The 26,569-nt window shown below is 46.5% G+C and overlaps 2 protein-coding genes across 2 annotated transcripts in view; both read left to right on the plus strand.

The window, feature by feature from the left end:
* LOC115073633 (corticotropin-releasing factor receptor 1-like) overlaps positions 1-26,569 on the plus strand; it is a 246,210-nt gene that overhangs the window by 194,509 nt on the left and 25,132 nt on the right.
* Positions 21,888-24,047, plus strand: LOC115073902. Its single transcript, XM_029572841.1, has 2 exons — positions 21,888-22,837; positions 22,957-24,047. The coding sequence occupies exons 1-2, from the start codon at positions 22,156-22,158 to the stop codon at positions 23,412-23,414; spliced, it is 1,140 nt and encodes a 379-aa protein (XP_029428701.1). The 5' UTR covers positions 21,888-22,155; the 3' UTR covers positions 23,415-24,047.

Consider the following 26,569-nt stretch of genomic DNA (forward strand, 5'->3'; position numbering starts at 1 on the left):
CGTGTCTTACCTTATCGCTGCCAGCGAAGACATGGCAGACTCCGCCCGACCCTGCCTCTAGAGAGCTATCGCAAGTGAAAAGGGACTTTTCGCGTGCGATAGCAGCTTATCGCACGTGATAAGCATTTGAGACCTCCTAAGAGACTACATACAGTTTTTTTTAAATACATACTGTTCTTATAATCACAATACCTGAGAGATTTAGGAAGAATTACAGTGAGCTGGTTCATCTAAAGCATGTACAGTTTGAGAGTTTCAGGTCCGCAGGCAGATTTGTGGCTGTGAAGTTTGATTATGTGTGACAATTTACCATCTAACGAAAATGGAATCCAGTAGCGTCTCTACGCAAGGAAAAAAACTTCCAGAGGTTTCCTGTGAAAAGTAATGAGCATGCAGAAAATACATCATAACAGTGAGCCTCCATGCAAATCATTGAAATATATGCCAATACATCATCTAACCTTAAAGATAAACCAATGAATTTTTGCTGACAGCCGATAGCTTTAATGATGATGTAGATATGAGAATGCGTGATGGAATGGAGACTGTCTCTGGAGTATGTCTTTACATACTAACGAATGTGAGACGATGTGCAGCGACTTAATGTGGACATACTCAATCTGGGTAAACCCGTATGGAAGCTCTGGAGAATCCTGGCGAGAGACAGCGAACCTGCATTGGGGACAGGGAAGAGCTTCCATGCAGGTGAGCTGACCTGTAAACGCAAGAAGATGACCCGGCGGGGTTTGTTCACAAAGTGAAAAGGTTTTCAGGGATTTCCTGGCAAATGCAGTGAGCATGTTGAGTAGCACCTTTATTTTTCTCTACAGCTCTTAATGAACACATCTCTTTGACTTTAATTGCTTAAGGAAGTAGGAACTGCACAATTCGGAAAGCACAGTCAAACTTATAGTAAAACACATCAGCAGGAAAGATAACACTTTTTTATTGTTGCAACTTCAAAAACTGAAATACAAATATAATTAGTGCCTCTTGTAATCAACAAGTAGGCAAAGCGAGTTCCCTACAGAGAGCTAGGTATTATTCAGAGAGTGAGTTATGAAAGTGCTCATTTTATTAGCACAATATTTAAAAGCAAGAAGGAATAGGGAGAGAATCATCACACGAGCTGTTAATTTATAAGAATAATGGTGATGTCATATTCCTAGCCCTATTGCAATCAGAAACTACATATAATAATAAGCATATTAATGCATTTCTTAATACATTGGATTAGCCCCAGTTAAATCTGGAAGGAAAAAGTAAATTTGATTCTACAATTACAGAGAAGGAAATTCAGAAAGCTATTAATGGGCTTTTTTTTTTATCTGCTCATTCCTTTCTTGCTTTGTACCCTCAGCCCTCCTGGGGGCTAGGCTGCTTCAGTGGTGTTATGGCTACTTCAATACAAAGGCTATTTTAGATCCTTACTCATTCCAGTGGAAGGAGGAGGAGATAAAGGGCTTGGGAGTAGGATACCATGATGATTTAGACAAGACAATTTAATACGTGAACAGTTGAAGATTTACTTCAAGAGGTTACTTTAAAGTGGTTTCCATTCCACTTATCATGGCGGAGAAGACTTGGAGATATTAAAATGACTATTATGCTGCAGATGGATTGCATACAAGGAGGATAACTTTCAAAACTGCTTGTGTGCACCTATGTGCAAATGATATGTGCAGGTTATAAAATACGAGTACATTCATCTGTAAAAACCACAACCTATGTAAGTTCGGACTTATCTGGAAGAGTAGCAGCATTTATCCGGATAAGTTCCGATTTACGCAGCTAAGTAGTGACACTTAGCCAGGATAAGTCTGAAAGGCACTACTTGTCTGCCTAATTAGCACTTTTCTGACTTATCAGAGTACGTAAGATAGCCAGATCAGACTAAAACAAAAGCACTATTTGTCTGGATAAGTTCACATTCGTCCATCTAAGAATTTAGTAAGATAAATGTGCACAAATGATATTTGTACTTTGAATTTGAAAGAGATAACTTGTGTTATTTAGATGCATTTACCCCCCATAAGTTGACTTTTACATGCATAAGTCTGGGGTTTTTATAACACAAGGATGGTAAGGAAATTACCAGTTTTACCTTTTAGTCTACCAGTTTGCTCAGAGCATCTGCAGCTCGTGAAGACCTTTCTGGCTTTTCAGCCTGAATTCCCTCCCATTTCACTCAGACTTCCCTTCCAGTTATTTATTCACTTTTGAGATGTTTAGTTAGTTAGTTAGTTAGTTAGCATGATCTTGTATACCGTCGTTCAGACTGGCCATCACAACGGTTTCCATATATAAAACATAAATAACAAAAAGTAAGATAAAGAGCAATTAGTCTTAAAATATGACAAATAAAATGAAGTAAGATACAATAGGGGAATAAAACATGATAAAATAAAACATACAAAAATTTAAAACACCATTAAAATGCTATAGATGTCTCTCTCTCAGTTGATAAAAATTAAGTGCCTCATGTTACGTACAGTCTATTAAATAGAATAAAATAAAATAACTTATAGTCAATCCCTCCAAAGGCGATTCTAAAAAGCCATTTTTTCAAATTCTTTTTGAATGATTCCAAAGTTTTGGGCCAGCGAGGGCGATACTTCTCTCTCTTACTTGACAAAGATGGGCTGATTTAACTGAAGGTATTGTAAGCATTCCTGTGTTGGCTGATCTCAAATTTCTCTGGGGTTTATGTAATCTAATTGCCATGTTCAACCACGTACACCAGATACTGAGCAGGAGTAAATATATGCAAGTAAAAGACTTATGTGTGATAGTTTGCAGGTTGTAAAATAGCAACATGCGTACAACTAGCCCCAGGGCCGGACAGGAAATAGACCCTTGCCAGCTAAGAAAAGCAGGCCCCTATGTAAGCTTCTGATGTGATACTTAATAAGAGAAATCGTTTTCTAAATTTCCCAAATAATTTTTATTTATTTAAGAAGGCTTTATGAGCTTTTTTTGTTAGCAAATTCTTCAATTACAATTGAAATTTTTATTTATACAGGTTAGAAATAGATATATTTAGCTTTTTTAAAAATGTTGCCCAACAAATGTAGGCCCCTTGAACATTGTAGGCCCTAGCCAAATGGCCATGCTGGCACCCCCTCTCTCCTGGAGTGACTGGCCCCTCCCTGGAGCTTCCCTGGCCTGCCCCTGTGCAATGGGCTGAGTTTGCTTGGAGGAAGTTATTTCGGATTTTGATGTCTGTCTCTTGCTCAGATGCTGTAGTCTGTTGCTCACAGAGCAGTCAGGTTACTGGTAACAAAAAATCTCCATTCTAAGTGCTGGTTTTGCCATGTGAAGATAGGGATGGTCTCATTTGTTACATTTCTATAACAATTCTAAGGACATTTGGAGAGGCGTCTGGGGAAGGATTAAGGATGTGAATATCCAATGTGAGTTTCCATTTTTAATTATTACTTGGAAATCAACTGCAATTATGGAAGATATTTCTGCCTGTAATCAGAAAGTGACTGAGAGCTTGATTACTCCCCTTGGTCTTAAAACTCGGCCTTAACAACTGGAAGGATAGTTTCTTCCTGGAGATGCGAATGTGATAGAATGCAGTATGTTTGACCGAAAAATATAATAAACATAAAAAAAACCCATCAGGCAGTCTGGAAACCTGCAGATCATTATGGCTGTAATTGCAGCCTTTCTTGTTGTATCATTAGATAAAATATGTTGTACAAATATGGTAGTATCCTCTCAGACGAGTTAATAATATGTTCACTGAAGGGAGTGTGTAAATATATTCCTGTGAATTCAATAAAAAAAATACATGAATACACAAACAAAAACCCCCTCCAGTGTGCAAGTCCCATTATGCTCTACATTAATTTTTGGAAAGATTTGCATGCTTAAAACTGGGTTTTATACATGCAAATGCACTTTAAGTGCCCAAATGAACTTTTGTAAATTGCTAGGATCTTATGTGACATTTACATGCAGACCTCCTTTGAAACTGCACCTCCTACTTATTTTATGAATGAGACTATTTACTGCAGAAAGGAACTGGAGCAGGAGGGCTCAGGATGCGTTCCTGCCAGTAGAAGGCTTGCTCTCCCGTCTGACAGTGCCACGGCTCCTGGAAGATTCACAACCTGCGTGGTGTGGATTTTTAAAAAATAACTCTCTTTCATTTAAATGTTTGGTGGTGTCATTCACCTTCCAGACGAATGCATTATTAATGGTGCGTCATGTCATCTCAGTGAATTATCGCCAGAGGGCCCGGCCATTTATTGAGAGAAGTCTCAGAGGGAGCCTGGCCAAAGATGCGTGGTTTTATCTCCCCCCCACCGCTCTCTCTTTGCATGTAAGAGCAGAGCTGGCGAACGACCCAGTTTTTGGAGGGAACCTTTAAGCCCATCCTGGTTCCTCTTAACCCCCTTCCATTCCCGCTGCCTGTTGCATTTTCCTCTTTTTTTTTTTTTTTTTTTGTGGCCTTATTTCCATTAAAAGCGGCAGGGCCACAAATTTCCTTCCTCACCCCAGTGCATTGGTTCGAAAAGTCAAAAACCATAAACAACCAGAAGCCTCCCTCCCGACACTGGGTCACCGAACTGCTCCGGTCTTCCGGTGTTTGTAATCTCCTACCGGCTTATTTCAACTGAGCCAGGCCTGGTGCACGAATATGGCAGAGAAGTTCCTGGGGATTGGGACCCAGGCCTGCTCTGAGATTTCCCACATTCTCTGTTGTGTTTTGCACATTGAAGCGTGGGCCCTTGGTCGCTGTAAGAGATGGCCCTGTGGGGACTTGCAGCAATAGGCTAGCTCAAGGCAGAGAGGGACACAGAGAATTAGCTTTATTGTACTGCAATGTAGATGGTAAACTCGAGGAACGGGCAGATAGGAGCACGGCAAGGCCCCTGAGGAGCGGGTACCTTAGGCCTCCCAGTTGGTAGGAGGTAAACCCCGGAGGGTAATGAGAGGCAAGCCCCCCGTGGAGCAGGTACCTAAGTCGTCCTGGTAACGTGGAGAGATCAGCATGGAGGATTCCTTGCTAACTCATAAAAGGATCTGTGAGTGGAGATTAAATACCAGAGCTTGTGATGTCATGAGGTGGGGACACCCCCGAGGTTCCCGCCATGACACATGTAAAGGACGGGGCTGCGCGCGCGCCCTAGGATGACTCCTGGAGAAAGATGGACCGAGGACGCCGGAGGTTGCGGTGAGGAGAAGCGGAGGCAACCATCTTCCCAAAATGAACTGAGTCAGGTACAAAAAAGGTGAACAATAGAGGGCGCAGCTGTCTGCAACCGACGGGTGCAACTTTCTCTAGTCTAGGCGTGGGCAACTCCGGTCCTCAAGAGCCACAAACAGGCCAAACCTTCAAGATAAGCATAATGAACATGCACGAAACACATTTGCATCCAATGGAGGTAAGTGCATGCAGATCTCTCTCCTGCATAATTCATTGTGGACATCCTGAAAACCTGACCTGTTTGTGGCACTCAAGGACCGGAGTTTGCCCATCCCTGCTCTAGGCCTAAGGAGATACAAGAACGCCACAAAAAAAAATGCCCGTGGCAGTGTTTCAAAAGCATTGTGGGACATTAAACCAGCTCTTGCGGGAGTATGGCAGTGCTTACCCTCCCCAGACCAGCAGCAGCAGGCACAGGAGTCTGGCATCTTGCCCACCTTTGCCGTGGAAATTCATTTTCATATCTGGGAGAAGGGAGCAGAACACGGACATCAGTGGGGGCAATGGGGGAGCAAGGGGAGAAGTACAAGGCAGCAATGGAAGGGGCTTCGTGCAGGGAAAGGAAGAAAGGGAGGATGTATAGGACCAAGGACCTGCACGGGAGAGGAAGCTTTAGTGCTTTCTGGGAGCTGCTGTTCAGGCGCTCCTGGAGCAGTGGTTGGGTTACATTAGCTGTTTATCACCATCAGGAGCAGCACTAAGCACTGAGTGAATTCGGCCCCCAGCTCCCCAGGTACCATGCACGATGGCACTTCTACTCGGTAAAGACAGAGGCAGGCTGACTGAAAGACAAATCACAACCATGAAGTCAATTTCCCAACAACTGGGAGAGGGGAAATCCCTATGAAAGGACTCCAGCTCCCAGCAGTCACCAGGGCAGAAGTGCCAAATCAGGAGGCATCTGTCATCCAAATTAGGAACCAATCAATCGCCTAATGCATGTCCTGGGAACTCACAGCCAGTCAGCTCAGCTGAGAAACCCACAGTAAGAGGTTGCAGTTTCAGCACACTGCCCCTGCCAAAGGCTTGAATGCCTTCTTCTCAGGAAAGGAAGCTTTCTGAACTGCCGCTGATAATTGTTTCAGGTCCCCCATTCCAGCTACTGCCCTTCTTATATAGAGAAATTCATAAAAAACCAATTTGCTATGCTAATTCCTTACAGCTTTAGGAAAAAATAGCTGCCTTTAATCCCACAAGGTTAATGGCTTCCTGCTATTTTACCCCATCAGAAACCCCTGTTATCATCCAAACCTGACCGAGGTGGGTGTCAGTCATCGATGGGAGCTGGGGCACCTGTTTTATAAGTAGAGTCTGATAAATATTCAATGCAGGGTGAGGCGGCCGCTTCAGGAGGCAAACATTGGAAGCAGCAAAAACTGCCCCCCCCCCCCCAACTTCTCTAGCGACCACCTCACCCTGCCGCCAAAACAACAAAGGATCCGCGCAGAATTCCCCTCCCCCCCCCCCCCCAACGCAGCCAGGGAATTCTGCACAGAAAATGGCAAAGATGGAGGAGACCTCAGTGAGCTGCAAGCGGAGAGTGTCCTGCTCGCAGTGAGGATGAAGGCCCCCGGTGTGCCATGATCAGAGCTCATCTCGCTTGTGGCAAAGATGAAGGCCCTGGTGAGAGAGAGTGTGTGTGTGTGTGTGTGTGTGTGTGTGTGAGGGAGAAATATTACAAGCCTAGGGGACTGGAGAGAGAGTATATGTGAGAGTGCTTGGGGAAATGAGAGAGAGCATGTGTGAGAGTGCTTGAGTGTGGGTGCCAGACAGAGGGAGCCTATTGGGTAGGGGGGCGGGGGCAGAGGGAGGAAGGGGGGCAGAAGGGGGGTGCCGCCTCAGGCAGCAGATTGCCTTGAGCTACCCCTGATTGAGTGGTTTCTATAGCAATAAGTGAGAAGAGGTTGTTGATCAGTAGCCACCTCGGTCACCAGAACTCTCCATAAAAATTTACAGAATGGTGAGTCCCCCCACTATTGCTTTCTCCTGCAAGTGATTAGCAAAAAGTACCAGAGAGAATGAAATGCTCATTCACTCTCTCTCACATGCTCAATCATACACACACACAAGCTTGCTCACTCTCTCACATGCTCAATTATATGCACACATACTCGTTCGCCCTCTCAGATGCTCAGTCATACACACGTACACATTCACTTGTGGACTCTCTCACATGCTCATACACACACAAACTCTTTGCTCTGTCTCTCATATGCTCAATTATACACACTCATGCTCACTCGCTCTCTCACATATACAATTGCACAGATATGCTCGCTCACTCTCAAATGCACAATTCAGCACACACATACACATTCGCTCAATCTCTATCACATGCACAATCATGCACATACTCGTTTTCTCTTTTACATATACAATTATACACACAAATGCTTGTTTGCTCTCATACATGCTCAATCATGCACACATATATGCTTGTTTGTTCTCACATGCTCAATTACACACATGCTCAATTATACACACAAATGCTCGTTTGCTTTCTCTCATGATCCACTATCCACATCTCAATCATACACACATGCTCATTAGCTCTCTCACATGTTCACTCATACACACACATGCCCATTCACTCTCACCATGCTCAGTCATGCACACACACACACACATATTTATTTATTTATTTATTTATTTCGAGTTTTTTATATACCGAAGTATAGCGGGAAAGCCTTCACTCCGGTTTACAAGATAACAACTTAATACATTTTGGTAACACTGGAACAGATTAATGCAAGTTAACACTTTGGTAACATTTTGGTAGCACTGGGACGAAATGATATACAGTGAAACAGGATAACAACTTGATACAGGTTTTTAAAACAGGATCGGAATAGTAAATCGTGAACTGAGAAGTTCACTTGTTCTCACACACACACACACACACATGCTACTGTGTTGTATCTCTCTCACATACACACATGATCAATCATAAGAACATAAGAAAATGCCATACTGGGTCAGACCAAGGGTCCATCAAGCCCAGCATCCTGTTTCCAACAGTGGCCAATCCAGGCCATAAGAACCTGGCAAGTACCCAAAAACTAAGTCTATTCCATGTTACCATTGCTAATGGCAGTGGCTATTCTCTAAGTGAACTTAATAGCAGGTAATGGACTTCTCCTCCAAGAACGTATCCAATCCTTTTTTAAACACAGCTATACTAACTGCACTAACCACATTCTCTGGCAACAAATTCCAGAGTTTAATTGTGCATTGAGTAAAAAAGAACTTTCTCCGATTAGTTTTAAATGTGCCCCATGCTAACTTCATGGAGTGCCCCCTAGTCTTTCTACTATCCGAAAGAGTAAATAACCGATTCACATCTACCCGTTCTAGACCTCTCATGATTTTAAACACCTCTATCATATCCCCCCTCAGTCGTCTCTTCTCCAAGCTGAAAAGTCCTAACCTCTTTAGTCTTTCCTCATAGGGGAGTTGTTCCATTCCCTTATCATTTTGGTAGCCCTTCTCTGTACCTTCTCCATCGCAATTATATCTTTTTTGAGATGCGGCGACCAGAATTGTACACAGTATTCAAGGTGTGGTCTCACCATGGAGCGATACAGAGGCATTATGACATTTTCCGTTTTATTCACCATTCCTTTTCTAATTCCCAACATTCTGTTTGCTGCAGCACACTGCACCGACGATTTCAATGTGTTATCCACTATGACACCTAGATCTCTTTCTTGGGTTGTAGCACCTAATATGGAACCCAACATTGTGTAATTATAGCATGGGTTATTTTTCCCTATATGCATCACCTTGCACTTATCCACATTAAATTTTATCTGCCATTTGGATGCCCAATTTTCCAGTCTCACAAGGTCTTCCTGCAATTTATCACAATCTGCTTGTGATTTAACTACTCTGAACAATTTTGTGTCATCTGCAAATTTGATTATCTCACTCGTCGTATTTCTTTCCAGATCATTTATAAATATATTGAACAGTAAGGGTCCCAATACAGATCCCTGAGGCACTCCACTGTCCACTCCCTTCCACTGAGAAAATTGCCCATTTAATCCTTCTCTCTGTTTCCTGTCTTTTAGCCAGTTTGCAATCCACGAAAGGACATCGCCACCTATCCCATGACTTTTTACTTTTCCTAGAAGCCTCTCATGAGGAACTTTGTCAAATGCCTTCTGAAAATCCAAGTATACTATATCTACCGGTTCACCTTTATCCACATGTTTATTAACTCCTTCAAAAAAGTGAAGCAGATTTGTGAGGCAAGACTTGCCCTGGGTAAAGCCATGCTGACTTTGTTCCATTAAACCATGTCTTTCTATATGTTCTGTGATTTTGATGTTTAGAACACTTTCCACTATTTTCCTGGCACTGAAGTCAGGCTAACCGGTCTGTAGTTTCCCGGATCGCCCCTGGAGCCCTTTTTAAATATTGGGGTTACATTTGCTATCCTCCAGTCTTCAGGTACAATGGATGATTTTAATGATAAGTTACAAATTTTTACTAATAGGTCTGAAATTTCATTTTTTAGTTCCTCTCTCTCTCATATACATGTTCAGTCATAATCACATATACACATGCATGGTCCTTTGCTCTCTCTCTTTCACACACACACACACACACTCACATGCTCCTCCTTCTCTCTCTTTCTCTTTGCAGGCATGCTTCTTCTGACTGCAGGGCAGAGTGGGAGGCCTTTGTGGGGGGGGGGGGGGTTTCAGTCCGCGGGCCACACTCTTCTTATATGCAGGGGAGATGGAGGAAGCCCATGTTACTTTCTGGGCTGGCTCCTCCCGACATCTAGAGGTGGGAGGTGGATGCTGCTTTTGTTGCTCATTCTGACTGCTGAGGTGGGGCTCCGAGGGCAGTAATTTTTCAGGCTGCGGAGATAGGGTGAGAGGCCAGTGTTTTGTTTTCACAGTTCACACTGTCCCTAAATGCAGTGGAAGAGGCTAACACTGCTTGGCATGCTGTGCTTCTGACTTCCAGGGGTGGGAGGCTGATGCTGCTTCTTGCAGCTCCGCGGGCCCCTCTGCTGCACATGGGCAGGGCCAGCGTTGATGATTTTTTTTTTGTTCCGATTTGGAGGCCACTGCCACCATCACCACTGCCCCCCCCCCCCCTCCCCGGCAGCTGAGCTCTTGAAGCACCAAATCTCTAACGGTAGAGGAGAGGCTGGTGGATTGTGATGGCACCCTTTGTGGATGGCGCCTATGGCTAAGGCCATATCGGCCATAGGCTAGCTATGGCTCTGTCTTCTCACATCCTAAATTATCATAAAAGCATGCATTTTTCTACAAACATGGTTTAAGCTGATTGGGCCCCCATCTTCCTATGTCCCACATCATATTCAGACTTCTAGTTGTCTGGCTGTCTGTTTCTATTGAGTTTTAACCGGTATTTTCAAATCATCTCTGTGCCCTACTCATCTGCACATAATAGCTGCCCTTCTTCCATTTTTACCTCGACAGTGTGCAAAAATATGAACCAAGTTCTTCATATATCAACAGCCCCAACATCACACGTGATAATACTCAATCAAAATCCTCCATGGAACCAATCACAGTTTCTTCTGACTTATTTTTTTTGTTGTGCATCCTCATATCTGTGTGTCTTGACTAGATTGTAAGATCCAAGGAGCAGGGACAGATCACTACCCGTCTCCATACTGTTCTGTGTACATCTGGTATGCGCGATACCAATTATGATGAAAGTAATAAAAATGTTCAGGACATCCACAATGAATATGCATGAAATAAATTTGCATATATACAAATTCATATCATGCATATTCATTGTGGATATCCTGAAAACCCTGCTGACTGAGCAGTCACCAGGACAATTTTGGGAAGCCCTGATCTAATAATTTTGGAGGAGAACAAAATGATTTTCTCATTTTCAGAGCAGGAAGACAGAATTTTAGTGATGCTTCTCTTCCTCTGTCTCTTTATCATTAATATTCCTTTATCTTGGTCTTCTGAGATGCATTGGCAGAGCTGTCTGGGGGGGTCTCATTACTGGAACAGCAGGGCGTGCTGCAGGGAAGGAGTGAAGTGCATTGGCAGAGCTGTGTGTATTGGGCTGAGTACTGGAATATCAGGAGGTGATGCAGGGCAGGCTTGGAGTGCATTGGCAGAACTGTGTATGGGGGTCTCAGTACTGAAATAGCAGGAGGTAATGAGGGGCAAGACTGAGGTGCATTGGCAGAACTGTGTGCATGGGTCTGAGTACTGGAATAGCAAGAGGTGGTGCAGGGTGGGAGTGAGGTGCATTGGTAGATCTGTGTGGGAGGGTCTCATTACTGAAATAGCAGGAGGTGATGCAGGGAGAGAGTGAGGTGCATTGGCAGAACTGTGTGGGGGGGGGGGTTAGTATTGAAATAGCAGGAGGTGATGCAGGATGGGAGTGAGTTGAATTGGCAGGGCTGTGTGTGGGGTCTCAGTACTGGAATAGCAGGAGGTGATGCAGGATGGGAGTGAGTTGAACTGGTAGAGCTGTGTGTGGGGGTCTCAGTACTGGAATAGCAGGAGGTGATGCAGGATGGGAGTGAGTTGAATTGGCAGGGCTGTGTGTGGAGTCTCAGTACTGGAATAGCAGGAGGTGATGCAGGATGGGAGTGAGTTGAACTGGTAGAGCTGTGTGGGGGGTCTCAGTACTGGAATAGCAGGAGGTGATGCAGGATGGGAGTGAGTTGAATTGGCAGGGCTGTGTGTGGGGTCTCAGTACTGGAATAGCAGGAGGTGATGCAGGATGGGAGTGAGTTGAACTGGTAGAGCTGTGTGTGGGGGTCTCAGTACTGGAATAGCAGGAGGTGATGCAGGATGGGAGTGAGTTGAACTGGTAGAGCTGTGTGTGGGGGTCTCAGTACTGGAATAGCAGGAGGTGATGCAGGATGGGAGTGAGTTGAATTGGCAGGGCTGTGTGTGGGGGTCTCAGTACTGGAATAGCAGGAGGTGATGCAGGATGGGAGTGAGTTGAATTGGCAGGGCTGTGTGTGGGGTCTCGGTACTGGAATAGCAGGAGGTGATGCAGGATGGGAGTGAGTTGAATTGGCAGGGCTGTGTGTGGGGGTCTCAGTACTGGAATAGCAGGAGGTGATGCAGGATGGGAGTGAGTTGAACTGGTAGAGCTGTGTGTGGGGGTCTCAGTACTGGAATAGCAGGAGGTGATGCAGGATGGGAGTGAGTTGAACTGGTAGAGCTGTGTGTGGGGGTCTCAGTACTGGAATAGCAGGAGGTGATGCAGGATGGGAGTGAGTTGAATTGGCAGAGCTGTGTGTGTGGGTCTCAGTACTGGAATAGCAGGAGGTGATGCAGGATGGGAGTGAGTTGAATTGGTAGAGCTGTGTGTGTGGGTCTCAGTACTGGAATAACTGGAGGTGGTGCAGGGCAGGAGTGAGGTGCATTGTTAGAGCTGGGGATGTGGGACTCAGCATCAGACACTTACGCCTTCCCATCCTATTCGCTGAAAGAAGTCTTTACCTTCAGAACACAAAAATCCCTAAAACAACAAAATAGATAATCAGTCCCTGAACTCAAGTAAAACACTTACTGAAAAATGACTGTGCCTAATTAGATTGTGAGGGATACGATTAGTAATTAAACCAAGGTGATTAGGATGGTTGAGGCTAGTCTCGAAAGGATACCAATATATACAGCAATAAAAATTAATGACCTGTGACTTATCACTTAATTTCTCATAACCCTCCAGTAGATTGTTTGGTGACCACTCGACAATCAATTTCTCTTTCTCTTATCTCCATAGTTTCCTCCTGCTCCTTTTGTGCTTCTGGCGCTTCTGGCTCCATTGAAACTGGCCTCTGCTGGGCTGTGGCACTTACAAGCCTCCATTGCAATGATTTGGGGATCCCCCACCCCCTTTTTATTTTATATTCCTGCCTGGTGCATGCAGAAAAAGGAATTTCCTGTTTGTCATGGGGACAAATTTCTGAACTACACCTCCCAGCATGCAATGGGTGAAACCAAGGACTGGCTCCACTTGCCATAGGTGACATGGCGTCATCTGTTTACTTCCAACTCAGCACAAACTATATGCTTCTTTTTTTTGGGGGGGGGGGGGATTTAAAATATTTACATGTGACACACATCTTCTGTTCAGACCTATCCTCTCCCCCAACCCATCCCACCATCTCCTTCACTTCTGCTACTGAAGTGGTTGATGTGTGTAAAAATATAATAATTCCGTTTCTTCATTGCCGTTCAGGGCTGCAGCTCAGCAGTCAGGTATCTGCAAATGAAACGCTATTCCAGCTCTTTGAGTCCAAGGCAGAATCTCTTCCATATTTTCTCTGTCTAGCTTGCTGGTTCAGGTTGTGGGGTAGGGGGTAGGACCCAGTGGCTCTATATCACCAAGGACAGGTTAATCCAGTCCCGGCTAAACCCCCACTGCATCTCTGGAGTTGTAGGCAATTTATCTCGGCCACTGAATCATGCAGCCTTCCCAAGTGTTTCACCTTGTCCTGGGGATAGAGCTTCTCGCACATTTCATGTGAAATTGATGACTCAGCTGCACCCAAGCCATGAAAAAATGCTCTACTTCAGGCTCCCTTTGCATGTTTCTATTTTTAGCGGTGGAAGGGGATTGTAAGGACTGGCTAATAATAACAGAAACAAAGAACACGAGGGCAGATAAAGACCATATGGCACATCCAGTTGCCCCATCCTGACCTTCCATTCAGCTTTAGAATCCCTTCCTTTCCAATGGAACCTAAGAAGTACCAGGGTCCGTGGAGGAGCCCTGAATCCTGAGGTTCTCTGATAGTGGCCAGACTGGGCCACTTGGAAGTACCTGGCAGATCCTAATAGGAAAAGTCCGTTCCTCCCAGAATTATGATTCCCCTGAGGCATGGCTCTTTTCATCTTTCCTCAGTGCCTGGCTGCTGGTGATGCTCAGTCACTTTGGAAGGAACACACTACCCATTTAATCTGCTGATTTTGAATTGCTATCTTATTTAATGTATTTATTTATAGTATTAAATGTATTTAAAACCCACCTAGATGATCCAGGTAATGTGGATACTATGCATACATAGTATAAAATACAAGCAAATAATCGGTAATCAATAAATAACAAAAATGGTAAAAAAAAACAAAAAAAACCCCCAACCCCCAGCTACCAACAAACCAGTAAAACTAAACAATAAAAGTCTGTTGGGGAAAAACAAAACCTACCCAATTGAATAGGGTGAAGGGGAAGAAAGGAAAAGCACAGAACAAGTACCCTTTGTAGTCACATACAACCCAGAGCTGGCAAAACCAAGAAAAATCATAAGACTTACAGCCACTATTCCTGGAAGAGGAAGCACTGAAAGAAATATTCCCTGCTCCACCAGGCAGCCACCTAATCTGAAGTAAAAATTAGCATAAAGCATTCTGAAAGAAGAAAAAAAGTCCCATACCCCTGCAAAGTACCACACTGCAGACTATGCCCACACATACCACAGGACTCCACAGTCACCCAAACGGGAAAAGCATTCAACATAAGGGGATCCTACTCGTGATCCTCCTCTAATGTAGTGGGTATCATTCAATGCAGAAAATGTGAAGAAGCGTGCTACGCTGGTGAGGCTGGCTAGAGGATGACCAGACCGGCCTCTCCGCGGGGGGAGCACTTTTTTGGAATCGGACCACTGCATCAGGATAATTGAAAGGGCAATTTAACTCAATCCAGGAGCACAAGAACGCCTTTTATGATTCACTTATGGCAGCCACACTACTCCTACATTTCCTGGTAATATCATCGTTTGCTCATTTGAATTCTGATCTGAAGAAGAGAGTATTAGCTCTCGAAAGTTCGTCAAGAAATGTATTAATCCAATAGAAAAGTATCACTTTATAGATAATTGTGTTCTATTTGTTTTTAATTTGTTAACCTTATATTATTGTGTAATTTAATTGGAGAAGGAGTTAATTAATTTGATTGGAGAAGGAGTTAATTAAGTTGACTTAGAAAATAGCCATTGTTATTACTAGCAACAGTAACATGGAACAGACTTAGTTTTTGGGTACTTGCCAGGTTCTTATGGCCTGGATTGGCCACTGTTGGAAACAGGATGCTGGGCTTGATGGACCCTTGTTCTGACCCAGTATGGCATTTTCTTATGTTCTTATGTTCTTAAAGAGAAGGCATATGAAGCAGTAAATTGTTCGAAGAACTTAATCTTCTATTTGGAGCAAACAGTTTCAAACCACTCCAAAGCATTCAGGATAGTTTTGACTGGCACAAACTGGAAATTAAAGTACATTTCACCTTGATTTATATATTATCAGGAAACTCTCTTTATTATGGGTTAATGAGAACAGGCTATGCAGTTGGTTAAAGGATTCCTTAGGGCCTTGACTGGGAACTGCCCTAAACCTTGTCAACCATGCAAGGTCCATTTTACTTTTGAGCCATGGGTTCCTCTAGGTAGAACAACATGCTAGAAAGCCAAACGATCCCACAGTACTCTGACACTCTCTGACCCCAGTGCCAGAAAGTTTTCCTGCAGTAGATGCAGGTAGTTGCTTAATTAGTTTGGAAAGCGTCAGCCATGGTATGGGGCTGGATTGTAACAATCGAGCCACAGCAGTGTAAAGAGCCTACAAGGAGTGTCTGCTGGTATAGTTTTGAAATTGGTTGCCCAATTTCCCCGGAATCTCTAGAAGGGATGCAATCTGCTGTGCACAAAGCACTATGGAACTATTTGCCTTATCCTTAAATTGCATGTGTGTGTATGTTTGTGTTTGTATATGAGAGTAACTCTACGGGATCTGTTGCTCCTCCAATTGGTTTGACATCTGCGATATGGCAGGCAAGTTGTGGTTTTGATATTTGCTTTCCATGCTGATCTCTGAAGGTTCTGAAAGCTGTGGGTGCTGCACTCTAAACAATAAACAGCAGTTGTAGGGAAATTGCTGGCAGATTATTTATACAGCAAGACGTGGTTGAGGATTATCTAAAGAGCACTTTGAAATTCAAATTTTCGGATGAAGTCGGAGCACATTTGCAATGGCATCGAATGCTGCAAAAGCTAAAGCTTTTTTTTTCCCCATTGGCTTTTGTCTCCTGGCATGTTAACCATGCATTAACGGACACTGGTGCATGGTCACATGAGTCTATCCGGCCTTTTTCCAATGCTGGCCTTAAAGAAGATTCTAAATTGATTCCATGAAAAAAAAGGATACTTTTAATGTGCTGAAAGACTACCAGGACATTATCACTGGAAGATGACAGAACACAAAAGGAATGGGTGAGACAGAAGGGATAATGGGATACCAAGTGGTGATGATAGCAACAAGACTGTCTTAATTATACCACGCAAATATATCAAAGGACGCTTTAGGGATCTCACAGATGGACTTTCTTCCCCCACCAGCAATGGGGCATCCTTCTCTCTTAAGGGGTACCTTGCATTGCCTTCAAGGAGAGAGGTACTTATTCAAATTATGAAACACTTTGCCGAAAGGAGTAGTTAAAGCTGTGATGCTACAACAATTCAAAAGTAAATTGGACACATTTTTCCAGCTAAAAGATATTCATGGCAATTTTAAAAAGAGCGCGTATTGGCGCACGAGCAAAGTTACGCTAGAATTTTAAATTGTGCGTGCACTTGCACACGTATGTTGCAAAATGCACAAACTGCATGTGAGCGTGCTCCGAATGTTAAAACATTACTCAAGCACAGCCAGCACGCATGCGTTTTCCAGAGGACATTGTCGGCTTTTACGCACGTATGTCGGCAGATTTTAAAACCTGCTCCTGCGAGGTACATTCTCAGTTTTCCACCAGTTTCTCCGGTTAAAAATTGAAGTCTTTCAGATCCCTTTGGTTCTTCATCCCGCACACCGCCCAGTTGACCCGGACCCCTCACTGTGTTCTATAAGCCCTAAAATGCAAAATCTACAGACTTGCTCCTCATCCGGAGCATCAGTAAAGTTACGCAGATAACAAGCCAACGCATGCTGAGATTTACATGCGTAAGTCTTGGCCCCGCCCTAGCAAGCCAATGCCCCACCTCTTTTCCACGTCCTTATTCCTTGTGCCCGCACGGGTACATAAAATCTGCATTGCTCCCTCGTGGCCCACATACACGCGTATATGGCGATTTTTGTACAAGCGACACTTTGAAAATCAAACTCATTGGATGGAATGATACAGGTTCTGCTGGTCCGAGCCTGTCAGCATCTCTGGGGTTGAGAAGCAATTCCTTTTACCATTGCAGAAGGGGGCTACAGGTCAACGGTGCATTGGCAGAACCGTCGGCCAAGCCGAAGGAGGCTGGACCTGAATGGAGCTCTGGTCTCCCAACCCCAAGCACGCTAGGGCCGCACGCCTCGCTGTAAAGTCCACATGCACGTTCCCTTTGAGAATTTTGCCAAGAATAAGCTAACCCGACCCCCGCAACACTTCCACCCGCTAATCTGCATGCACATTTTATTTCCTGGGATAGGCGTGCATCCTTTTGAAGATGCAAAAGTGCACATAATTTTCACCACAAACACACCTTTTCCAAACGGCAGATATCACCTACGTACGGATGGGGCAATTTTGTAGAAAGGCCATGTCTGTGGTAAAGCCCTGTTTAGCTGTGGGAAAGGCTTTGAAGATCACTCTCCCTGTGTAACTAGGGCTGGATTTATAAAGGGATCGGGTTGTCTGATCCCATAAGTGGAATATTCCCCCCCCCCCCCCCTCCAAACCAAAAAAGCCCCAGAGGCAGGGGGCTAGGTCTGGGCCCCGGCGGAGAGAATTTAGGCAGCAGGAACTGATTTTCAGCGCTTGGCACCTAACTTAGGGGATCATTCTCTAAAGGGATCGCACGCAAAAGGGACTTTTCGCGTGCGATACCTAAATCGGGGCGGGTTCTGGGCGGTGTCGGCACCGGAAGGGGGAAGAGTCGGGGCGGCACCGGGGCAGACGCCGCGAAGACATCGCTGGCAGCGAAGGGTAAGGACCCTTATCGCCACCAGTTTCACAGTGGTGCGATGGCTGCCAGCTTTCGCAGGCCCACCCCCCGTTACCACGCGATTCACAGAGCCGCGCGACGATAGAAAATCTAGCCCTTAGGTATCCAAACCTAGGCCAGCATCTAGGCAACCTGATTTAGGGGATATTTTGGGCTGAAAACCTACCTGCCTAGGTTCAGCTAAAAATTCTCCTAAACACAGGTGAACCCACGTCAGGTACGGAGATTCTTTTATGAATGGACTCGTATGCATTCTGAGCTTTCTCTAAAGTGGTTTTTAAGACAGCAGGCACGGGGAAAGGAAGGAAATGCCTTCTATGTTGTGCTGGTCAAGAGTCCGTGCTAGTGCAGGCCGGCACAATTTCATGGCACACTGACGCCCATGGGCCAAAGCAGAACCAGTGCCAGGAGGCATAAGGTGAACCAGCTCTGCTATAGCAATAAAGGAGGCCCGCCTCTTGAGGCATGGGCCGTATAACTGGGCAGACGTGCGGCAGGTAAGAGGGAGGGGGGAGGGGGCACAGCTTAGGTGCGGAGAGGGGCGGACAATAGGATTAGGGGCCAGTTCAAACCTGGGCATGAGCCAATGAGACAAAGAAGGCGGCGTCTCTGAGCTCAGGTACTTAGAGGTAGGGCGGGGTGAGGGGAGCACATTTGCAGCCGGGAATCGAGAGCAACAGGCTGATCTCAGCACGGCTGTGCTGTAACAGGCTGACCTCAGCACGGCTGTGCTACAACAGTTTTGCTTTTACTTTCACTTTGCCTCCAGCACGGCCGTGCTGTAAGAGGAGCAGATCAGCTAAAGGAGCAGGAACGATTTCTTTGATTACATCATTGGGTAAAGTACATAGATTTTGTGGCTTATAGGCAAAATGTTGAGAATATTAATGGTAATTGTGTGTTGCTAAGGTCTGGAAGGTATGCTCACCCCCCCCCCCCCCTTTTGCATTGAACTGGCTCTACATTACCAGTACTTTATTTAATGAAAAGGCTTTGAATGCATGGCTGTTTCTGCCTGGAATGTTATTTTATTTAAGGAAATGCCTTAGCACATGGCTGGTTATATATATTTTAACTAATATATATTTAGTGAAATGCCATGGGCTCTTGGCCACACTTTACCTGTTATTATATATATATATTTTATGAATTCATGGCTGGCTTCCAGCACAATGCTTGCTCCGCATGTTGCTGTATTTATTGAAAGGGCAGCGAGTGCAGGGCTGGTTATCTTTCACTTGTAGCCTCTTAGAAACGCCATTGAAGGGGTCTGCACATGGTGAATGCATAGGTGGTTAGAGCACATGGCTGGCAGTAGCAGGCTTGGTAGCTCAGTGGTTAGAGCACTGATCTTGTAGGCTTACTTTACTTTAAAATCGATGTTTTCTATGTATTGCTTTACCCCTCGCTCTCTAAATTGCTAGGAAGTGGGCAGGCTTCATGTCTACCATGCTACCTCAACATCCTGTGGATGTGCTTTGTTATACCTAAGTAATCTGACAATTAAAAAGTAGCCAGCATTCCGTAGTTGGGAATTCTGATGATATGTCTGTGGGACAGCGGTATGGCATTTGAGTGCTCAGCCAGGTTAACAGGATGGTTTTATATTAATCCTAAAGGTGATATTTAGCATTCGGTTACCATTTAAAGGGACAGCTGTCCCATGTGCACGTTTATACTGAATTATAAGGGGTACAGGACCCTCAGCTTGATAGATATGATTTAGGCTGCGCTATGCAGCTCTATTCAAAGTAAATTAAATTATTAATGAAAGGTTGGATTACATCTTAGCATGGTATTGTGGTTCTCATGGGAAGGGCTTGCCAGCAGAAGTCAGCACATGGCAGCGGCCATTTTGGGAGTTTAGCACATGGCAGCGGCCATTTTGGGAGTTTAGCACATGGCAGCGGCCATTTTGGAGGTCAGCACATGGACTTTCAGGATTTTCTTTTTTTTTTTTTTTTTTTTTTTTTTATTACTTTCCTTTTACTCCCCAGGCCCCCCCCCCCCCCATGCGCTGGCACTCCCGCCTCCCCCCAGAGTCCGGCCGCCCCTCGCCCCCCCCTCCACCTTCCTCAGCTGCCCCCACCCCCATCCTGTTCCCGTCCACCCCCCCCAAACTTGCCGGGCCCAAACGTGCGCCCAGCCCCAGCCCCCCCCCCCCCCGGCTCCTTGCACCCCTCCCCCACCCCCCCCTTAGCAGGTGTGCGCACACCCACATTTGGCTACCTATTCATATGCCCCCCCCCCAAAAACTGTGCGAGATCTAACCATTTAATATGTCTACACAGCATGGCTACCACTCAAGTTTGCTATGGCTTTTGCCCCGTCCGCACTTATGCCGGACCAGGCTCAGGCTCTAGCCAAGCGAGCACGTCGGAAGCCAAGCAAATTGCAGGAAAACTTTGCGGCAACGCCAGAAGTCGAAAAACGTAAGACCAAGACACAGAGGAATAAGAAGAGGAAATCCGCAAGCACACGACAACCGCGTAGCATCAGCCATTTGGGCTGCTATGTGCCGGAGCAGCCCCCTCCACGGGGCATGACCCCTGCAGCACCGACCCCTGCAGCACTGCCACGAGAGAACTTCGGCAATGTTACCGAACGACAGCTGCGTCAGCTCATGGACCAAACCTGGTCAGCGGCTGCTATCCATGGCACGGACAGGGTGAAGGCAATGCTGGATGCCTTAACGCATACCACTAGCCCATCCCCTGGCTCAGTGCCCATCGGTCCACAGCACGGTGCAGCGGGCAGCTCCAACAGTTCAGCTGGCAACACCCAGCCACCAGCATGTCAACAGACAGCTCATGGACAACACGGGCAACCGCAAGAAGGACAGAACTGTGAGTACCCTGATTTAAACCGGGGCCAGGGTAATGTGCAGGTACCCCCAACACAGCCCAGTTACCCACCACCAAGGAATGGCAGCGAAGTGTGGCTGGGGCCACAAAGCGCTCCTACTGACAATTTCGCTGCTATGAAAGCTATTTTCGATAACTGGCATGGGCAGGGTAATGCTAACACTAGCCCAACACAGGAAACAGGGCAGTCAGGACGACCCATGGGGGATATTTTACTTGTGACACCAACCCCAGCCCCAGCTACAGCTGTTGGAACACCAACCACAGCTACAGCGGTTGGAACAACGGTGGGTCAGCTGGGGACCAATGGGCACAATACCACTGGTAGCTCAGCCACGAATGGCAATAACGCTGCACAATACACATGTACAGTGGGCTCACTAACCGCGCATGTGTCAGAGGCGTTAAAAGAGAAAATATGGCGCAGCGAATATGTAGATATATTCGAGCTGCTCAGGAAAGAAGGGGAGGGTTCCGATCCCAAATGCCACGAAGCGTGCAAACTCTCAGCTAGGGAGAAACCCTGCATCGCTAAAACGCTAGCTAATTGGTCAGCAGGATTCAGAATTCTGTCATCCATCATAGGTCAAAAATTTCCTGAAAAATGTTGCTCCTTAATTGCTTACCAGGACGTCATTTGTGGTGCTTATCGCACGTATGGCGGTACGGCTTGGTTGGAGTATGGTGCAGGAGGTTGTCCCTGGCTTCGCTGGCAATGCATACCAGCCGAGTACATGGTTAACTCCTCGCCAACATACTTTTACGGGAAGATTTCCATTTCGGCAAGGTCAGCCCTTTCGTCAAGGGCAAAGGTGGGGGCAAGCCACTAGATTTAGGGGTGGGGGGGACTCCCATCTGTAGGCTGTTCAACTCTGGTTTTTGCAGATTCGCTGCTGCCTGCAAATTCAGACACGCCTGCATGGGATGCGGTGCAGGCCACCCTCAAACAAAATGCTCAAGGGGAGGAACCATCCCCCACACAGAGCAACAATAAATTCATTAGAGCACCTACCCCCATTAAGATACATAGCTTGCAGGTCTGTTTAAAGGGTTATCAGCCCAAGGAGGCCAGATGGCTATACGAAGGGTTTTCCCAAGGTTTTCATATACCTTTCATGGGGCCAGAAACCGCCACAGAGGCTAAGAATCTCTTATCTGCGAGGAATAATGAAGAGGTCATTGCACTAAAGATCAAAAAAGAAAGCGACATGGGTAGGTTGGAAGGCCCATTCAAGGACAAACCTCTACCTCATTTTAGGATTTCCCCTCTGGGGGTGGTTCACAAAAAAGAGCCAGGGGAATTCCGAATGATTCACCATTTATCCTTCCCAGAGGGTGGGTCAGTGAATGATTACTTGGACCCCGAAGCATGCTCGGTTGCCTACGCCTCATTTGACCAGGCATTAGACATGGTGAGGCATTGGGGGCAAGGGGCATGGTTGGCAAAAGCCGACATTGAATCAGCCTTCCGCTTGCTTCCAATACATCCAAGCTGCTTCCATCTGTTGGGGTTTCAATTCCAAGGTAAATATTACTTCGATAAATGCCTCCCGATGGGCTGCTCTCTATCTTGCGCCTACTTTGAGAGGTTTAGCACATTTGTGCAATGGGCTGTAGAGCAGGACATCGGGAAAGGGAAAATCATATACTATTTGGATGATTTTCTGTTTACCGGCCATAGGGACACACAGGCCTGTGCGCAAGCCCTCGAAGCATTCACCCGGAAAACTGACGAATTAGGCATTCCGCTAGCTAAGCACAAATCAGAAGGACCGTCACAAAAATTGTCATTTCTCGGTATCAAAATTGATACTCTGCAAATGGTCACACGCCTACCGCCCGCAAAAATAGCAGCGTTACGGGCCAACATATCTACTACCGAACAATCACGCTAAAACAAATGCAGTCACTCATTGGTCACCTCAATTTCGCTTGCAAGATCATGCCCATGGGTCGCCCCTTCATGAGAAGATTGTCCCAAGCCACAGCAGGTATTCGCAGGAGCCATCATTTCATTAGAATCACCAAGGAGCTCAGGGAGGACCTCATAGTATGGAAGACATTCCTAGGGGAATATAATGGGCGGACAGTTTGGAGGGACCCGATCATGACCAATAGGGAGCTGCAGCTCTACACCGACGCAGCGGGGAGCGCTGGATTCGGGGCCTATCTGGCTGGGAAATGGTGCGCGGAACGATGGCCAGTACAGTGGGAAGCCATGGGTTTACTCAGACATCACTTTTCTCGAATTGTTCCCCATTGTTGCAACAATACACATGTGGAAAGCATGTTTCCACAACAGAAGAGTGGTTTTTTGGTCAGACAACATGGCGGTTGTACAGGCGAAAAATTCTCTCACCGCTCACTCCCCTAGGGTCATTAGGCTATTGCGGGATTTAGTACTGCTCTGCCTGCGCATTAACCTGGTCTTTAAGGCTAAGTACGTTCCGGGGGAAGCTAACGGCATCGCTGATGCATTGTCTCGTTGTCAGTGGTCTCGTTTCAGATTCCTGGCCCCGGAAGCAGAGCATCACCCTTATCACGTCCCTCCGCGGATTTGGGAATTAGGGTGCCCGGAATCGCCTCCATATTGAGATCGGCTCTGGCAGAGTACGGGGAGAGCATATGCACGCGGCGGGAGCCTGTTCCAAAAATTTTGCCAATCAAATAACACGCAAGTTCAAGGGACAATGACAGAGAGAAATGTAATGACAGAGAGAAATGTAACAGAGTTCTTGCTCTACCTCAAGAACTCGGGAGCATCAAGAGCACAGGCAGGGCAACATGTAGCTGCTATTGTTTTCGTCTCCAAACTATGGGGGATAGGCTCAATTAGCAACTCCTTTCTCATAAAAAAGATATTAGAGGGTTGGCGGAGACAAGAACCAGTTAGAAGGGACGCCAGAAAGCCTATCACACCAATGCTGCTACAAGCACTGGTAAAGGAGCTCCCCAGCCTAGTTTGGGACAATTATGAGGTAAAGCTATGGACCGTGGCTTTTTCACTAATGTTCTTGGTGCATTTAGAAACAGCGAGCTTATCCCGAGGGCAAAGGTGACCACCAGGGCATCGGATGGGGGTCTCCTGATAGAAAACATAAGGCTGTTTAATGAGACAGTACAGATCTTTCTCAGGCGAGCAAAAACTGATCAACGGGCAGTAGGTCGCTGGATTACATTATACCCTGCTCATACGGGGGTGATATGCCCCGTAAGGGCTACAACAGAATACCTCAAAGTACGCCCGCTGGGGGGAGGGCCCTTTCTAAAACACAAAGATGGCAACGCGCTATCGCGTTACCAGTTTATCAGTATGCTACGCAAAGGCTTGGAAAAGATAGGGGAAGACGCGGGAGCTTATCACACACATTCATTCCGAATAGGCGCAGCATCCTTCGCCAGCAGCGGTTTAAGCGAAGATCAAATTAAGGCGCTAGGGCGGTGGAAATCCGGTAAATTCAAAACATACATACGACCCAATAACCAGACACCCCAATGAACAGTCTCACTGAGAAACATAAAAAGCATATATTTACCGTCCTGTTGCACATAACAGTTTTATTTTGTCCATCATAGACTCGCCAGCGGGGAGCGCGAAAGTGATATGGGGCACTCGTACATTTATTGGGCGCACATTAGAACCAAGAGAAAGACCTCCAGCGAGCAGATGGGCATACCTCGTAGCAAGGCCAGCTTATTCTGGCTCGGCAAACGAGGGATGAGGGGTCCAACTAATGCCTTGCATCCTCCAATACGCCAGGCAACTACCACAGCCTGATATCATCTGTCAATTGGGCGGTAACGATTTGGTCGCAGTCAAAAACATTGACTTAATAATCACGATCAAGAAGGACTTGACTGCAATTAAGGCTATATGGCCAGCCGTGGTATTGGTATGGTCCCACATTATCCCCCGATTGGTATGGAGGGACGCGAGGTCGCATAAATCCATCGCAAAAGCAGGCGCAAATTGAATAAAGAAGTGGGGACGTGGTTGAGAGCTATAGGGGGATATGTCATCAAGCATGATGATATTTCACCATCATGTCAAGGCATGTATAGGCCAGATGGGGTCCACTTATCAGACGTTGGGGTAGATATCTTTATCCTCGCTCTGCAAACGGCCACAGCAGCTTTAATTAATTAGTGGGGGTAGGAAACAAATAAGGTTTTACTGTTTCCTACTTTGGCGGGTGCCCTCACCGGAGCATAAGGGGATGTATCACTGCATAGAGGGGAAGTTTTTGGTGTTGGGGGAGGGGGAAGGGGAGGAGCACAGCACCAAGGACTTTGCATAGGGGGAAAGCGGGGGCATGGATATAACTAAGCATGGCAAAGACCGAGATAATGGCCGGTCTGGGGGTGGCCCAATGAAGGCCTGGCATAAGCAATAACCGCGGCCCGCAAGGCCAGCATGGCGGAGACCGAGATAATGGCCGGTCTGGGGGTGGCCCAATGAAGGCCTGGCATAAGCAATAACCGCGGCCCGCAAGGCCAGGGGTGGGAGGAGGCGGCAGAATACTGCACGGAGCGGCAGTAGCCACGGAGGCGTTCACGGAGCGGGATGCCAGTGGCGGGTGTTCCCCCTTCACGGAGCGGAAGGCGGGATCGGCATTCACGGAGCGGGGTGCCAATGGTATACCACCTTCACGGAGCGGAAGGATGGAGGGCTGCCGTCTCCAAAAAAGCATTGGGGTGGGAAGAACAAGCAAGGTACCGGTGAGGGCGTGGCATTTAGCTAATGCCAATTGCGTTTTAAGCTGCTGCAATATAAAGTAATAAGGTTATAATGTTAAATGCTGGCTGTGGCCGTTTCATCCACTTAATAAAAGTTATCTTGGTTTACCTAATCTGTTGTTGCGTGGTCAAGGGTGGGAGGGGCGGGTGTCCGTGAGCTACGGCGTGCCAGAGTTAAGGAGGCCCGCCTCTTGAGGCATGGGCCGTATAACTGGGCAGACGTGCGGCAGGTAAGAGGGAGGGGGGAGGGGGCACAGCTTAGGTGCGGAGAGGGGCGGACAATAGGATTAGGGGCCAGTTCAAACCTGGGCATGAGCCAATGAGACAAAGAAGGCGGCGTCTCTGAGCTCAGGTACTTAGAGGTAGGGCGGGGTGAGGGGAGCACATTTGCAGCCGGGAATCGAGAGCAACCCTCCCACCACCCCACAGCGCAAGGGGATACTGGGATTGGGGGGATAAGTTGTCACAGCCATAACAAAAGGAACAGGCGGGTGCCCTCACCGGAGCATAAGGGGATGTATCACTGCATAGAGGGGAAGTTTTTGGTGTTGGGGGAGGGGGAAGGGGAGGAGCACAGCACCAAGGACTTTGCATAGGGGGAAAGCGGGGGCATGGATATAACTAAGCATGGCAAAGACCGAGATAATGGCCGGTCTGGGGGTGGCCCAATGAAGGCCTGGCATAAGCAATAACCGCGGCCCGCAAGGCCAGCATGGCGGAGACCGAGATAATGGCCGGTCTGGGGGTGGCCCAATGAAGGCCTGGCATAAGCAATAACCGCGGCCCGCAAGG

The sequence above is a fragment of the Rhinatrema bivittatum genome, chromosome 12, assembly GCF_901001135.1.
Source record: "Rhinatrema bivittatum chromosome 12, aRhiBiv1.1, whole genome shotgun sequence".
NCBI classification, from domain to species: Eukaryota; Metazoa; Chordata; class Amphibia; order Gymnophiona; family Rhinatrematidae; genus Rhinatrema; species Rhinatrema bivittatum.

Bases quoted from the DNA above. Each gene is read 5' to 3' on its own strand.
- LOC115073902 (XM_029572841.1), top strand. From the start codon at position 22,156: ATGGGGCCAGAAACCGCCACAGAGGCTAAGAATCTCTTATCTGCGAGG. The intron at 22,838-22,956 runs GTATCAAAATTG...AGTCACTCATTG, and splicing joins ACAAAAATTGTCATTTCTCG to GTCACCTCAATTTCGCTTGC.